Consider the following 16115-nt stretch of genomic DNA (forward strand, 5'->3'; position numbering starts at 1 on the left):
CAGTTTCATAACCTCAGACTTCACTTATGACCTCCAGTTATGGTAAAGAACTAATTACATTGTATTACATTGTATTTATAGTGTGAGAGGGGAAAACCCTGCTATATCTACATAGGTTATAAAAATATAGTAATAGTAGAACATCTAAATCTGGGGTCAGTTTACATATTTGAACACATTAATTTACATAACAATCATGAAAATGTCAGTAACTCAGAGAACAAAAGTATAAAATCATCAAGTGAAATGTTTGCTTAAGGAGCAATTTGGGAATATAGCCAGAGAAAGAGATTCAGAAAAATAAGCCAACCAAAGAAAAACACGTGACATAAAATTATTTTAGAGATGACATTATTGCCCTTGGAAAATGTGAATTCCCATTTTGCAGAATTGTTCTGAAAAGTAAATGAGCTCATCACTCATGCTAGGCACATGGTAATTTCTGCCTCCCGACACCCCCTAGCCCTCCACCTGGTTAGAATAAGTGCTTGCTAATGTAGCTTTTGTTAATATTACCTGTCATATTGATTTCCTAGGCAAAGAATAGTTTGGTTTCATACGTTCAATAATCCTGATTCCTTTGCCTTGAGTGAACAGTGCATTAGTAAAGTGGGGCCTTGCTGTCATGGACGGGAGGAAAGAGGGTAGGTTAATAAATTTGAGGCAGAATGAAGTGAGGTATAGTTCAGTGCAACACATTTCACTTTGAACATTATGTTCTTATGATGTGTTTGCAGCAGTTGTGTTAATGTTAAAACCACAAGTAATTATTCTTTCTCTTCTGTCACGTTCTCTCTAATTTATACTGTCTTAATATTTTTGTTTATAAAAATGACTGAAAGAATGAGCGATTGTGTCAATAATGAAGACACCCCCTCATTTTTTAGCAAAGAGACAGCCCCAAAATCGCAAGAAGTGAACAATTAAGTGAGTCATAAATCTATCATTCATTGTTAAGTGGAATTTTTTGAAGATAGCAAGGTTCAATATAATTTTTACAAAGCAATTAAAACTATCCCTCAGTAAATCAATACTCAAAATTGAACGATATTTTGAATGCCTTTTTGTACTGGAAATACCAGATTGTCGATTTCTTCTTTATTTGTAAATGAAGCCTATCTTCAGAGAGAGGGAAAATACAGGGATGCATTCTAAATCTAAAGCATCTGTCTTTTGTAATAACGTGTGGAAGCAGCTTGTGTTTTGGATTCAAATCAAAGTCCCACTTTATTGACAAATCACAGAGGCCTCCTGAACCCCCGTTTTCTCATCTGACAGAAATTAGGATGATACTGCCTGACCCACATGCCAAGACAAATCTGCTTAAAGACACAGACCCTCGATCTTTGGAAAAGCAATTTAGTAATCATTACAAGTTTTCCCTCCTGCCTTACAATCCAGAGCTTATTGTACATGCTGTTTCCAGTTAAGCATCTAGTTGGATGGTGGGCCTTTAGTTTCACAAAAAATACTAAAGAAGGCATGTCCAAGAAACCCAGGGACAAGGGGGCTAGATGGGAAATCCATGCAAGATGGGTTCAGCATCAGGTCCAGCAGAAGAGACAAATCTCTTTTTAGCATGTCTGCTGCCCTCTAACTGGTACAGCCAGAAATAGTCTTGGCTTTGTTGTGTTCTTGGGGTATTTTTCTAAGAATACACCACAAAAAGTGCTGAGGTTTCACAGGACTTTCTTCACATATAACATTATGCATTATTATATGTTTTTTTTTTTTCCCCTAAGAAACTCCTAAGAGTGAAGACTTGGATTTTTTGTTTAAGAATCTATAATTAGGAGTCTTTAGGAAGATAAGAATCAGAAATCTGATTTGTCCCATTCGGCTGTAGACATTGAAATTTTCATCTTTCCCAAATTTCTAACTTCCAAATGTTTTGTGGCTGCCATTTCCCCTACAGTCATCCCCATGAAAAAGATCTCCCTCTCCCTCAAAAAAAAAAAATAATAATAAGTGAGTCACAACAACTAAATAACTGTTTTTAACTGAGTTCAGTCACCAGAGCAAACTTGTATGGGGTTACTCTAGAAGGTCTTAATAATTCTTCACTAAAAACTATGGCAAGAGTGTTACTTCTAGCAGGGTGGTAGAATGGATGAGAAAGTTTGCCATGTGTAAAATTTAAAATGATTTTTTGTGAGAAGATTTACATTTGTTTGTGACACAAAAACGAGTGTCCTGATATCAGAAACTAACTTATGTTAAAATCTTTAAAACATCAAGTGTAAAGTTAATTGGTGGGGGTGAGCATCTTCATATATGAGAAATCTCTGGTTTAACAAGGCACTCTATTGCAAATGATTCAAAATTTTTCTAATGAAAGAAAAAACTAAAGTGAGGCAAACATTTTTGCTAAAGTAAAAGCAGAAAATCAGTATAGCAGTGGTTCAGCTGTATGTCTAACTTAATGTTTTCTTGCAACAGCTTGCTCCAGATTTGCAAAAAAATAAGATACCACTAGCAAATTACTAAACTAATTTTTGTGCACTTTAATATTAGAAATTATCTTGCAAATAACAAATGTTGGTGGATACTACAAAATTCTGGATATTTCTTGATCACATTTATTGGTTCTAATAGGAGCTGGTCACATTGGTAAACATACTTACCCTCTATTAAGAGGGGAAATTATTGGCTAAAATATTACATAATCTACCTTTAAATGCATACTTAACCATCCACTCAAAATAGCACACTGAAAGTTAAACAGCTGCTCTGGCATTTAGTGTAGCTAAGCCCAATAGTTCCTAGTTGTAAATATTTATTTATCCAGAAGGATACCAGAAATGTGGTTTGGAACTCCAGCATTACATGTGTCTTCTCAACCAGAACTGCTGTTTATGATGGCCACGTCGAGCATGTAACGTGTCCTCAAGCTTCCACCTCACCTCTGAGTCTCATGTTCCTAATCTCACACTTTGTTTCCTCTATTTCTTTGGATTCCTGTCATTTTAGAATTAGATTTCACCCAGAAGGCTTCTCAAAGCCTCTAGCATGACCAATTCTCAAACAGCAGTGCAGTTCTTCAGAAGAGAGACTAGGGCACACTACTGGGTTCAAATCACAGCTCTCACAGGTGATAGCTGGTTGACATCAGGCAAGTTACCGAGCCTCTCTGTTCTTCAGTTTCCTCATCAGATAGCACAGGGAAACTACTAGGATTTCACAGGGTTGTCCCTGTGAGAAGTAAAGGTGTTTTCTAGCTGTACCCAATAGCAAATACTCATGACGTGTTGGTAGGTGCTTGGTAGTGTTCTCAGTATTCCACATGTATGCTTAATATTAATATTGTCAGCAAATAATAACAGAAAGAGGGTTTGCTGTGTTAACATTATTGCACATTCAAGATGATGCCTGCCTCAGTCAGGTAGATGGAAATCTCTGATTCAGATCATTTTTCTGGTTCTCTTTTATTAATGAAATCATAACTTAGCATTGAGAAAACTAAGGCTCAGTTATAGTGGAAGAAACTTTAATAGACACCTAACTTAGAACCTGATTTATCTACTTTATCCACCTTTGTCCTTGACTCCCATCTGCCTTGTAAATCTCCAGTCCTTTCACCTCATCAGACTTCAGTCTAGCTGCCCACGGCAATCTAATCCTTCATCCATCCACTCTCCTGCCACAGTTATTTCCCTGGTACACAGTGATAATGACGGCGTTGACCACTCCTAAACTAATTCCGGCTGCTCATTTTCCATAGCACAAAGTTTAGTATAAAATCTATAGTGTAATGGCTCCATCTGACAGGCTCATGTTTGCCAAACCTACTTTTCCATCTTCTGAAAACTGCATACTCGCCAGCACATGGTATGTTATCCTCGTAGGCAATATGTCCTTATACAGTGGTGAGTCTGAGATCACTCCACAGTGAATCCCCTCTCGCTAGGAACTCACTCTCTCTGTCATCAAATGAAGTCCTAGTTGTCACCCTTCCATATTTCTACCGTTCTTTTCTTTGAAGTCCATCATTCAGTGGAAAGTTCTGTATGAGTAAATTATCATTGGGATTCATTTTGATGCAAAGACAACCTATGGCAGTAAACTCTTGTTGCTGTAGAAGAAAAGGTCCAGTTTCTCTGGGTTTCTTTCTTTCTATCTTTCTTTTTTTATATTTATTTGTGCATACAAGAACTAGGGTACAGGCCAGAGGTGTGGGGGGTGAGAGGATTCACCAAAGAAAGACAGAGTGGACATCAGAACAGGCAGATGACTGAAGTACACTGCTGAGGGGAGCAGCGGGCAAGACAAGAGAGGGCTGCTGCACCTGTGAGCCAGCTCCCTGGCTGGGGATTGAACTTATGCTGCAGAGGCTGCAGATGGCTTCGTAGTGCTGAGACATAACCCCTTGCACCACCAGGAAGGGCCCTGAGTTGTTTTGTTTTTTTGTTTTTTTTATTCGGGAAAATTTTACTTTATTCGATTCTACCACTTATAGATGGCTAAGGTAATGTGCTGTGAAATGATTAACAGGTTAGGAAGGAAGCATCACTTACCTCTCTGTAAACAAGTTTAGTAGGCAAGCCCTACCCTGATTCCCTCTCGTCACTTTCATATTGCGTGGTTGATAAGGAGTGTGTCTCAATGATGTATTTGGTCATCAGCATGTAAACATTATCTAAAATAGAAAAAGTCTCAAGTAGCATAGAAGAGAGAGCCTCGGTTTTTTGAAATTAAAAGTTACTCATTTCATTTTCATTTCTAATCTCACGCTCCCTCAGTAACTTAGTGCCTTTCCGAATAACTACTGATTTTCTCAACATATTCTTCTACCTGTTCTGCATGCACCAGAAACACTTAAAGAACTATCTCAGAATGTCACTGGCTCCAATTGCAGAGGTGTTTAGCGGAGAGCAAATTTGAGGTGGGCTGAAAGCATCATAGAGTTGGGACACTAAATGATCTTTGAAAGATGAGTTTGAATTAAACAGGAAAGCAAATCCTCTGGTCATTGATTTGCAAGAAGAGCAAAGACTCAGGCATAGTCAGAGGACCTTGAACTTGGTCTTGACTGTTGGAAATGAGGTTAGATAAACAGAATGGGTGAAACTCTGAGCAGTCCTGAGATCACACAGCACACAGCTGCAGTATCTGAGCCAGAATGGGATGTGATGGAAATGGCGCATCAAAAAGGTTTCCCTGGTGGGTTGGGGAGGACATTAGATTTTGTTTTTACCACAAATAAGCCAAAAAGGGGCATTCCATTCTAAGGAGCTCACAACCTCCTTGAAACCCATCTCAGCTATAGAACAGGGACTGCATGAGGGGTTATTGAAAGACCTAGTCAAATGTCGATGAAAACCTAAAATAGGCCGCAGCAGGAGAAATAGAAAGAGGCCTTTTTGAAGAAACGTTAACAAGCTTTGGTGTCTGGTTGGATATGAAGTTGGAAGAGAGAGAAGGAATATTCAAAGATGGTGACTTGGAGGGCTGGGAAAAAATTGTGCCAATGAATAAAATGAGCCTTGGTCTGTAGGCTAGTTTTATTTTGTGCTTATAGGTTTCATAAGTCATTGCTTGTATTTATCATTGAAAATCCCAGAAAAGGAAAGGAAGAAAAGCAAGTGAAAAGACTCAAAATGTCTATCTAAATACAAAAAAGTTTCAGAACTTTAGGAGAACGAATGCTCAGTCGAGCTCTGTGAGACAAGGCAAAATGTCCTCCTCACAGCATCTTAAGCCAGGAATATGTTATTTAAATTTACAACTTCTTAAAATAGGAGTCAATTTTAAAAGGCAGCAAGTGTTTTCAAGTTAACTAGAGAGAAAAAAATTTTTTTCTCCTAACACCACATTTCAAGTTCTGTATATTTACACTAGTTTTAATATGAGTGTTTAGAAACTTGTAACCCATCGAGGTAGATTCTATTATATTATCCTTTATACAGATTATATCATGAATGCTTTCCCTTATTCTCTTAAATGTGAAACAATACTTTTTAATCAAATGAAACTATAAAACAAACGGACTCTAAAATTGGCCTGTTCTTCATTTTCTTATAATCTATAATCAGGAAATCCATTCACTCGTACTTTATAATTTTTGTGCTTTTAAGTGGTGAGGGGAATGTGACATCTGCATACAGTCACATCTAAATTGATAATTGTCTAGGCGGAGGGTAATTTTTAAACATAGCATGAAGAAAGGTTGAATCTGTATATTAGAAGGTTATTGCGAGGTGGCGTTTCCCACCTCCCCGACCCCTGACTTTAAATGAGACAGTTCTCTTTGGTGAATTTATGTCAGGTAGGAAGGACAACGGCTCAAACATAGGCCACAGCATGCTGAGGGAGGGAGGAGGCCGCGGTTTCTAAATACAGGCTCTTCTTAGCAGTAAACCACACGCATGTATTCATCATTGATTTTCAAATGATAGGTTTCTGTATCACTGGTTTAGGATCCACAGTCTTGCTTTCTTGAATCTATATTATGCCAAAAGAATAACAACTTGGTGGCTGGAACAGAAATGGTTATTATACGGCTTCAAAATGCTAGTTGGCACAATATGCTAAAAACAGCAGAAATTCACCGGTAAAAGGCAGAATTTATTTGTTCTTGAAAATAACTTTTTGCTCTAAAAATATGAATTTCAGAAGTGTCATTGTGGTTCAAAACATTTTACATCCAATATGTAAACATCTTCAAATATGTGACTAATCTTCTAAAATGGCATAATTTCCAAATAACAGGGAGTATTCCAAGAGAAAAATAGAATGCTCTGAAAATCAATTTTTTTAGCTTTCAGGCACTTATTGGATGAAAAACTATAATATGTGTTTACTTTTGTTCCCAACAAGTGCCCCAAATCATTGTTTAAAATATGTGCAAAAGGATGTAGGATTTGTTGGATTTTCTCAGAGAGTTTACTGTAGAAAAATTAAAAAAAAAAAAAAAGCCTTTCTCAGAGCCTCGGTGAAGCATTTTCCATTTTCACACAGTGGCCTAGTGCTTGTCATATCACAGGACAACACATTTCACGAAGCGGTTTTACTTCCGCTTAGCAAAATAACTCCTCCATGCAAACCAGTATCGGCATCTACCAAGCCGGGGTTTTAGTTTCTTCTGATCTATTCAAGCTTCATTGCACTGCTTAACTGACTTCCCCCCCCTCCTTTCTTTTGAAATTACCCTGCTAATTTTCCATTTGATTGTTTATTTAAACCAGATCTCACGCAGACTTCATAGATAAGTGACATGTGTATTCAGCGTGTGGGTCTGAACTTCAGCTGATGGGAGAGCAGAGTACAAATTTTGTCTTGGTTTCCTTTTCCCCTTTTAATCCATTCGTATCCAGTATTTAAAACTAAAGCCCTAACATACTAACAATAATCATGCACATTCGATAGAAAACTCCCCTGAACATTCCATCTTAATGGAGCATTTTTCTAAATGAATCTTTTCTTTGTATTTCTCCTAGTGATAAAAGGTAAATGGATTTGTTTCCTGTGACTTCTGTCACAGAAAGCTGTCTGGATTAACTGTAAAACAAAAAAAAAGAATGTGACTCTTGACATATTTAACTGACTTCAGAGAAGATCACTGATTTTTTGAAGTTTTTTTATAGATGAGTCACTTAACATTCAAGTTCAGCCAACATTTCTTAAGCAGCGATGGGGTGCTTGACACAGGTTTTGGGGTGTCTCAATTGTTTTTGGGGGTTTTTTTCCTTCATGTAACTTGGAGAATTTTATGCATAATCTGATTGACAGATTTAATCTTGGAGTTACTTGCTACATGTTCAGTCTGTTTATTCATGCATAAAATGAAACAGGTAAGTGAATGGGACATGAAGAACAAATGTTCTCTGCACGATATGCCTCAAATATGTTCTAGCTCAAAAGATGTGCCCGTAAATATCCCCAGAAATAAACCTTTGCCTTTTGCTTCCTCGTTCCTCATTGCCTCTAGCCCCAGCTCTCACAAAAGTTTCCAGACTGTTCCATCCTCTCCAACCTCTCTAACTCCAGAGTGTCCCAATGTCAGTGGGTCACTATCCACTGAGAGCCTGTTGTGGACCTCTGTGCTATAATCTTTATACAGGCCTGCACTTCCATCATTTTTTTTTTAAGTGGAGGTAACAGTTTACAACACTGGGTGTGATTCTGAGGCGCAGGATCACACTGCCTGAAAGACACGTCAGCACACCCTGCACCACGGCGTCTTAACCTGGAATTCTTTGTCTACACTGCCCAGTCTCCACATTCCTTCACAGGGGATCTCACACTGCTCACGTTTCACTGGTTCCTTGCAATCTCTGACTGGACCCTGTAAATCCCCATCTCGGCCCTTAGCCAGCACCCAGCCCAAGCCCCTGGTCTCCTTCTGCCTCTTCTCTTTTTTCAAGAACCATATTAATACCTGCCTCTTTGGTTAGCCTTTATTAGATCGCTTATTCCCTCCTGGAAATTCAGTAACAATCTGAATTACCCTGTGGGTCCCCAGCTGGGCTGCCTTGTCTTGAGGTTTATGTTTACACTGACCATGTCTACACTGGATTAGCAAAAGGATCACAGGGTTGTTCAGGACCCAGACTTTTGTCTTTGCATTCCTGCTGGGTAGTAAAGGGTGTCATTCACCCTGGGGTAACAGGCACTTGTGTTTTACCATAATGAGGTCTGAGCGTCTCCTTTAAGAGCTTCAGAAAACAAATGTCTGGTTTTCCAAGAAGGGTCATCGGTAGTTGTTTTCTCTTTTTCTCAGTCGGAGGCAGTGGAGGAAGCTGGCAGATGATTTTATGTCAGCTCAAGTTCATGTCAACTCCGTAGCTCTTCCTGTCACGAAGGAGTCTATGAGTATATACACACAGCTTTATTATTTTATTGAAATACAACAGGCTCATCAGTTTCAGGTGTGCAACAAAACAATCGTGCATGTTTACACATTATAGAATGACTGCCGCAGTAAGCCTACCAGCCATCACCATACAGAGTTAAGTCTTGGAGTGTGTTCGCAGCACCTTTCAAATATTAGCAGTATATTTGGAATTTTGAAAAGTGGAGATATCTGCAGGTGCCTGTTTTTCTCTTTGTAGAGGGCTAAACACCAGAGTCCCGGGCACGTCCTTTCAGTAACCTCGCTAGTATGAGCCAGCCCGATAGTGGCCTAGCCTTTCCCTCAGTTTTGCTCCTCAGCAGTTCTCCTCTATGAAGCTGTGTGTGCGTGGGACAGGCAGCCTTGAGAGCATCTGCTGAACTTGGTGAGGAGCGCAAGTCAGGTGGAAGAAAACTATAGGGAGAAATCGCCCAAAGAAAAGGGGAACTGAACAGCACAAAGTAAGCAAGGCACCTCCTCCTGCACGTCCTAGAAATTATAGTCTTGCTGGTAAGACCTTTCTGCACTTAAAGACACACAGAAGCACAAAATAAAACCCAAACCATTGACCTGAAAGAGTGAGTCACGCCAGCCTGGCTACCACTGGGCTCGCCAATTAAAGTGAGGGACCGTGTCTTTGCTTCTCTTAGGCCCGTTTAACAGGTCAACAGTTTATGCTGATTTCCAAGCCAAGATGATATGGACTAGCTGTCTTCCCCTTAAAACTTTTTAATGGTCCTTAAAAAAGTGATTGAGTGCCACTTCCAGAGGTTAAGTCAGTCATCTTACGAATTTTTTAACACGTTGTTGTGTGTCTTATCCTGCTCAGCTTGTATTATTCATCTCATGCAGTATGATCTCTAGAAACATAACTTAAGTCTCGATTTCTTCCTATTTTGTGTTAACAGGGAACGGGTATGGCAATCCCCGAAACTCACCAGGTCTGCTGGTCTCACCTGGTAACTTGAACAAGAATATGCAAGCAAAATCACCTCCCCCCATGAATTTAGGGATGAATAACCGTAAACCCGATCTCCGAGTTCTTATTCCACCAGGCAGCAAGAATACGATGCCATCAGTGGTAATGCAAAATTGTTTTTTAAATAAATGTTGCCAATGCTATGTATATGTTTTGCTGGGTTTTATATTTGTCTAACTGTATGAAATGCTTAAGTGCTCCTTGCAAATTAATACATCAGTCTATTGCTGGAGCCCTGATTGTATGTAGTTATTATTGCAGGTAATACTAGTTTGTATTTCTCTTCTCCATGTAAAAAAGAACCAACATCCCATAAACGCTCCTATAGGAATGGTGTTCCAAGCAAAGAAACATTTCTTTTTAAGAGACCTCCAATATATACTTAGAAAAAACCCATTCCCTCTTATTCTGCATGTGGGGCATTTGGTCTGTCCAGCAGTAGACTCAAACTTGCAGAAATTAGGTATTTCATTATAGATTTTGATAATATTGAACTATTTATATCCTCAAGGTGCTGACAATGAAAAATCTTTTTTGTAATTTCTAAGTGAACTTTCACCTATTAATTGGCAATTCTTTTCTTAAATATAGGGCAATGAGAGCAAGTAACACATTGCATGCCCTCTCTGCCTCAATTCATCTTTCCATATCCATGCTTCCTCCAAATAGCTACCTCTCAAAAGCAAATTGTTTTTGAGGCATTTGAGGACGAAAGGTTGCATTTTACATCCAAAGCAAGTTGTGGTCATTGCAAGAAAAATAAATAAATATAAAATATAAATAATACCCCCAAGCTCTATCATTTTCTTTCTTTTGGGTCTTACCGTAAGGCTAAGATGAAGATAATATTTGGGAACCAAATTCCACAACAAAGAGATTTACATCAGTGTTCTTCAAATTAGCTTTGCTTAAGAGAGAGAACATTTAAAACCAAGATTCAGTAGACAAATTTAGATCATTCTGCAAACACATTTCTTTTTTTCTTTCCATGCTCTGTGGCAAGCTTCAGGGTAAAACAGTCCTGCAAGCTGATTAGTTTATTATGGCACAGTGCAGATTAATTTTGAATATCAACCCCCCCAAAATCACATAATATGCAGCATTCTCTTAGGAAAAGACTGGGGCTAATAAATAAAACCTCCCACAGGGTGATTGCCAAGCTGTGTGGGCCGTGCGTGGCAGGCTGTCTCTAGCAGCAGATTTATTTTGCGTCCCTTAAAACTGATGCTTTCCCAGGGATGCTGTGAGTAGCCCGTTAGGTCGCTCCCTGACAGCCAGGTATCACCACCCCCTCCTCCAGCAAGTGGGCTTTCAGAGTACTAGCTTTTTTCCCCTTCAAAATGTGGTGGTGAAATAATGAACGTCAAGACACTGACCTGCGCTGCAAACTGGGTGGATTGCCTTCACATTTGAGACAAACAGCTCATTAAGGCAAACAAAGAATGGCTTTGTACAGAGTTATCTTTAGAGTCTGGGTTTTAAAACTGTTTAAACTGTTGTGTCTATCAGAAGCCGCTTTTTCTATTGTTGAAAAAATTTTGCCCAATTATAAATATTTACAGACACTAATTAATAAACTCCTTCCCCATGCTCTCAGTCTGAGGATGTCGACCTGCTTTTGGTAAGTGGCAAGAGTACTCCCTTCCCAGCACCCTCTGGGAGAAGCCCAAAGCGACTTCCAGGGAGAGAGTGGGAGCACCGAGGGGAAGATCGCACAAGTTAACAGTGTCACATCGGTTGTACTTAAATACCTTTAATTTTAAATATCACTCATATGTGAAAAGGATGGCAGGTGATTTAGTTTTCTGTCTCAACCTCTGTACTGAAGGTCATGTTTTCAATTTATTTTAGGACCTAATTTACAAGAAGTTGTAACACCAGAAACAACTTGTCTTAGTTTTAAAAAACTATGACGGTACTTCTTTTTCTGAAAATTAAGGTCTCATGATCTTTCAGTTATGTGAGTTTTCAAGCTCTTTGCTGTAAGGAGTTAAATAATGCCTGGTAGTTTGCTTTGCCATCTAGTTTGAGGGAAGTTTAGAAGCAGCTGAAAAAAGTGGCCAGAGCACCACCTGCTGGTGATGATATAGCATGACCCTCTCCTCATCTGCTCTGCTGTGGATAGAACTGAGCATAGAAACCACCATGGTTGATTTTAATTTTTTTTTAATTTGCATTTGAATAAAAACTGAAACAATGGAAGTACAGTATACATATTTCATCAGTTTTCAACATAGTCTGTTTTTACCCATAATAAAGCTATGGTACTTGTTACTAGTTCAGTTGCCTAGGAGATACTGATGTAATGGGTTACTATGGCAACAACTGGTCTCTTGAAGGATTGTAAATGATAGGGTTGGCAGAGTTCATAGAGACACATGTTAAATGATTAATTTCATGAGATTTGTACCAAGTTATCTCTTTATGTGGGAAACCAATACTGAAATCTAATATTTTTAACTTTTAACAAAATCCCATCACTAATGTCTTTTTATTTACTTTAAAAGAATCAAAGGATAAATAACTCCCAGTCTGCTCAGTCATTGGCTACCCCAGTGGTTTCCGTAGCAACTCCTACTTTACCAGGACAAGGGATGGGAGGATATCCATCAGCCATTTCAACAACATATGGTACCGGTGAGTAGCTTTGTCATGTTCAAATAGTAGGCAAAATACTTTTTATTAAAAAGCAAGGTGAAAGGGTCCTCCCTGGTGGCACAAGGGGTTAAGTCTCAGCACGATAAAGCCATCGACAGCCACTGCAGCACAAGTTCGATCCCCCACCTGGAAGCTGACTCACAAGGTGCAGCAGACCTCTCCTCTCTGGCCCGCTGCTACCCACAGCAGTGTGTTTCAGTCAGTCTACCTGTTCTGCTCCCCACTCTGAATCTGTTGAATCTTTTCACCTCTACACACCTCTAGCCTACACCCCAGATCTTGTATGCATAATTAAATAAAATAAATCTTTAAAAAATAAAAAGCAAGGTGAAAAAGATAACACCTTTGAATCTGGTAGGAAGCTTTATTCAGGACCTGCGGTATCCAGGTCCAGACAAAGAATTGGTCCCACTATTCTTTACTAACACAAAGTGATGAATATCCACATTTTTCTTTCTTAAGTAACTGAAAGTTTTATTAATCTAACCTGAATTCAAAATAGAAGAACAATATCAAGGACATTGAACTGTTATTTCTTGGATGTAATAGAAAACTGTTTTCCATAGGGCTGCTTATAAAAACTCCTGGGCCATGGAACATGTACACACTGTGACACCAGAATGTAGTTCTAATAAACTGGAATTGCAAACTGTACTCCTTCAAGGCGTTCGTGGATAACTTATCTTTGCTATGTAGCATACCTCTTTTTAAATTAAATGGTCCCTGATGCTGTATCTTCACGCCTACATAAAAAAGGTCTAATAAAATCTATAGACTACTATAGGCTCTTTTAAAAATTGAGAATGTTTATTCTGTTCACCCTTTGAAAATATGCAGATTGTTTCACTTCTGTCTTATTCTCGATGCAGAGTACTCTCTGAGCAGTGCAGACCTGTCATCTCTGTCTGGGTTTAACACCGCCAGCGCTCTTCACCTTGGGTCAGTAACTGGTTGGCAGCAGCAGCACCTACATAACATGCCGCCATCCGCCCTCAGCCAGCTGGGGTAAGCGATGCTATTTCTTCTGTCACGCACTTTCAGAATGTATTTTGCAATGATCATCTTCAAATGTGTGTTTAAATGACCCCTGAAGGGAGGTGAAATTTTGCTTTATAAAAATCTGAAAGCAGTTACATGATCAAGACCTTGCAACTATCTTAAGTATTACTCTATTCTCGGAGAGGACAGGGAACTCTGCAGTAATAAGATCAGTGGCTTCCCTGATCTTTCAGGGTTTCACGTTGATCGGTGATAAATTTTTATTTTGTTTTCATAGAGTTCACTGGGGGCATAAGACCATATGTTCTTTAAATTTTTGAGATATTTGAGAATCGTTTTCACTTAGTGTAAACCACTTTAAGTCATGCTAATGTTAACCATATACTCATAGGCCAACTATGTCATGGACAGTTTTCACATATTTATAATGTACTCAGAGTATAGGTGTATATTTATAAATTGTATGAGTATAAAGACATAAGCAGGTGTACACAGTGCAGTTTTCATGTATTTATAATGTGCTCAGAGTATAGGTGTATATTTATAAATTTTATGAGTATAAAGACGTAAGCAGGTGTACACAGTACTAATTATCTAAATTGGTATATAAAAAATCATTTTTGTCATTTTCTTAAGTCAGAAGATGTGTATTTCTGCCCCCTTGTGGTAGCTTTGAGATATGTCTTTTTTAATAGAAATGACTCCTGTCAATTATCTCTGGAGATATTTGGATCATTCAAAAGCCCCAAATTCGCAATTCACATCAATTTCAAGACAAAAAATTTTTATAAAATGCTTTAAATCAATAATCAGAGTTCTCACTTGAAGTTTCACTAATATAAATCCAAAACTGTAAAAATATTTTTTAAAGAAAGTACTAGGTGACTATCACATTTATTTTAATAAAGAATGTTTGTATTTTAGAAACATTCCATATGGCTACCTTGCTTTTAATTTTCTGCTGATGACTTGATTAGAATAGTTAACTAGTTCTTGTCTTTATATTTCTAAAAAAAGAAATCACCAATTAAAATAAAATTCACTGATTGCTATCACAACCTCATCTCTCACTCCACCCCGCCCAGCTAAAGGGCTGGTTATGGCATCTCTCCCTTCCACCACCTGTTTATGCTCACCCTCGTCACTCATCATTTCATCACTGAAAATCTTCCATGTAAATAGTAAATACATACACAGGACATGGCTGCCCTACTTTCTTAAAAGAATTTAACTTTCGAGGTATATTGAATATCGACCCACAGTAGAATTTCTCTTTAAGATAGCATTTACATTTTCTCAGAAATGTTAACTGACCAAATAGACATTAGTTGCAATAACTTCTTTAGATAGTTATCACTAAGTCCTTCATACCATTCAGTCAGTCTTAAAATAGACATATGTGGTATTGGACTGCTGTGGCCTAGCAGTGAATCCACTACACAGACTTCCTGTCAAAAATAAAGGTAAATGTTTGCTTCTCTCATTTTCACAAAATCCATCCACTAGAGGACTAACTTTCCTTAGGAATGATTGATGTAAGTGGCCATTTTTTTTTTAACAAAATGTGACTTTATTTTATTTTCAGTAGCACCTGAGAATTTGCATTTTTATGGATAAAGCATTTTGCATATTTTAACTATGCTGCAGTTCTTAAATTATCTCCTATTACAAGGGCAGATCTCTCTGTTGTCCTTAAATGAGGCTTCGAGAGATGCAATACTTTACCTCTGAATCACATACAGTGTTGTAAAGTTTGCCACCTCAATTTTAAAAGGAAAAAAAAAATGAGAAAGTGATTTCAGGAAATGAGAAAGGAGTGATAGTCTTGGACTAGAGAGGCGCTGAATTACAACAGCCAGGGATGAAGCATTTTGTTTAGTTCCGGTTCCTTTCAACACCAATTTTCATGGTGCATAAATTGAATCTGAATTTAGTCTATGAGTTGTTATTGCACTTAATCACTTCCCTTATCCCTCAAATAGATAGGATACCCCTTCCAGTCTTTCTAATTTTGGCACTTTCCTTCCTTCCTCCCTCCTCCCTGCCTCCCTCCCTCCCTCACAACCACTTATTACTGTATTCCTGTGTGTGTGTGTCTTTCTCTCTCTCACACACATACACACACAAAGTAGCTTTTCAATTTCTCCAAATGACCTAACCCATGATAACACAATTAAATGTTGACTTTTTTAATCCTAAATTATTAAATTAAATAAGTAATATGATTTTCCCTAATTTCTTGCAGTGTAGACCCACTTTTTAAATTAATCTTTCACAGCCCTGATCGTCTCATACAGTTGAGCAGTGACATCACGTTCTTTTGGATAGAGTATGCAAAACAGAGTCAAATATGTCAGCTCCACCAGAATAGATATTTTCAGCAGCCTGAAGTCGTCACCACTATTCTTTCTCAGCAGTAAAGCTGTCTAATAGAGCTCTTCAAATTTTGTTTATGGAGATATCTTTACATTTTTGAAACTATACTTTTCGACCCTATCTAGTACCAAATTTTATCTAACCAAATTAAATCAACAGCATAAGCTGGTTGATGTCGAGTGCAAAACTTATTGCAGAAGAAACTTGACATCAGGGTTAATGAAAGTCAGACAAATACTAACATCTGAGAATATGACCCCAACTTCCCAGTGT

The 16115-nt window shown here is 38.2% G+C and overlaps 1 protein-coding gene and 1 long non-coding RNA gene across 8 annotated transcripts in view; one reads left to right on the forward strand and one right to left on the reverse strand.

The window, feature by feature from the left end:
* The window catches only part of MEF2C (myocyte enhancer factor 2C), a 164975-nt gene that overhangs the window by 141251 nt on the left and 7609 nt on the right, over nt 1-16115 (forward strand). For 5 of the 7 annotated variants that reach the window (XM_012721836.1, XM_012721837.1, XM_012721838.1 and 2 more), the window contains 4 exons: nt 9739-9911; nt 11407-11430; nt 12317-12446; nt 13337-13472. In XM_012721836.1, the coding sequence (XP_012577290.1) occupies nt 9739-9911; nt 11407-11430; nt 12317-12446; nt 13337-13472 (463 nt within the window). The remainder of the gene's footprint in view (nt 1-9738; nt 9912-11406; nt 11431-12316; nt 12447-13336; nt 13473-16115) is intronic. The other 2 variants (XM_012721839.1, XM_012721840.1) reach the window with 1 other exon arrangement.
* Nucleotides 8484-16115, reverse strand: part of LOC105853361 — a 55878-nt gene continuing 48246 nt past the window's right edge. Inside the window, exon 3 of the long non-coding RNA XR_001145201.1 lies at nt 8484-8805. This is a non-coding gene — a long non-coding RNA (uncharacterized LOC105853361). The remainder of the gene's footprint in view (nt 8806-16115) is intronic.

This window comes from Condylura cristata, unplaced genomic scaffold (assembly GCF_000260355.1).
Source record: "Condylura cristata isolate star-nosed mole 26May11 unplaced genomic scaffold, ConCri1.0 scaffold00007, whole genome shotgun sequence".
NCBI lineage: Eukaryota > Metazoa > Chordata > Mammalia > Eulipotyphla > Talpidae > Condylura > Condylura cristata.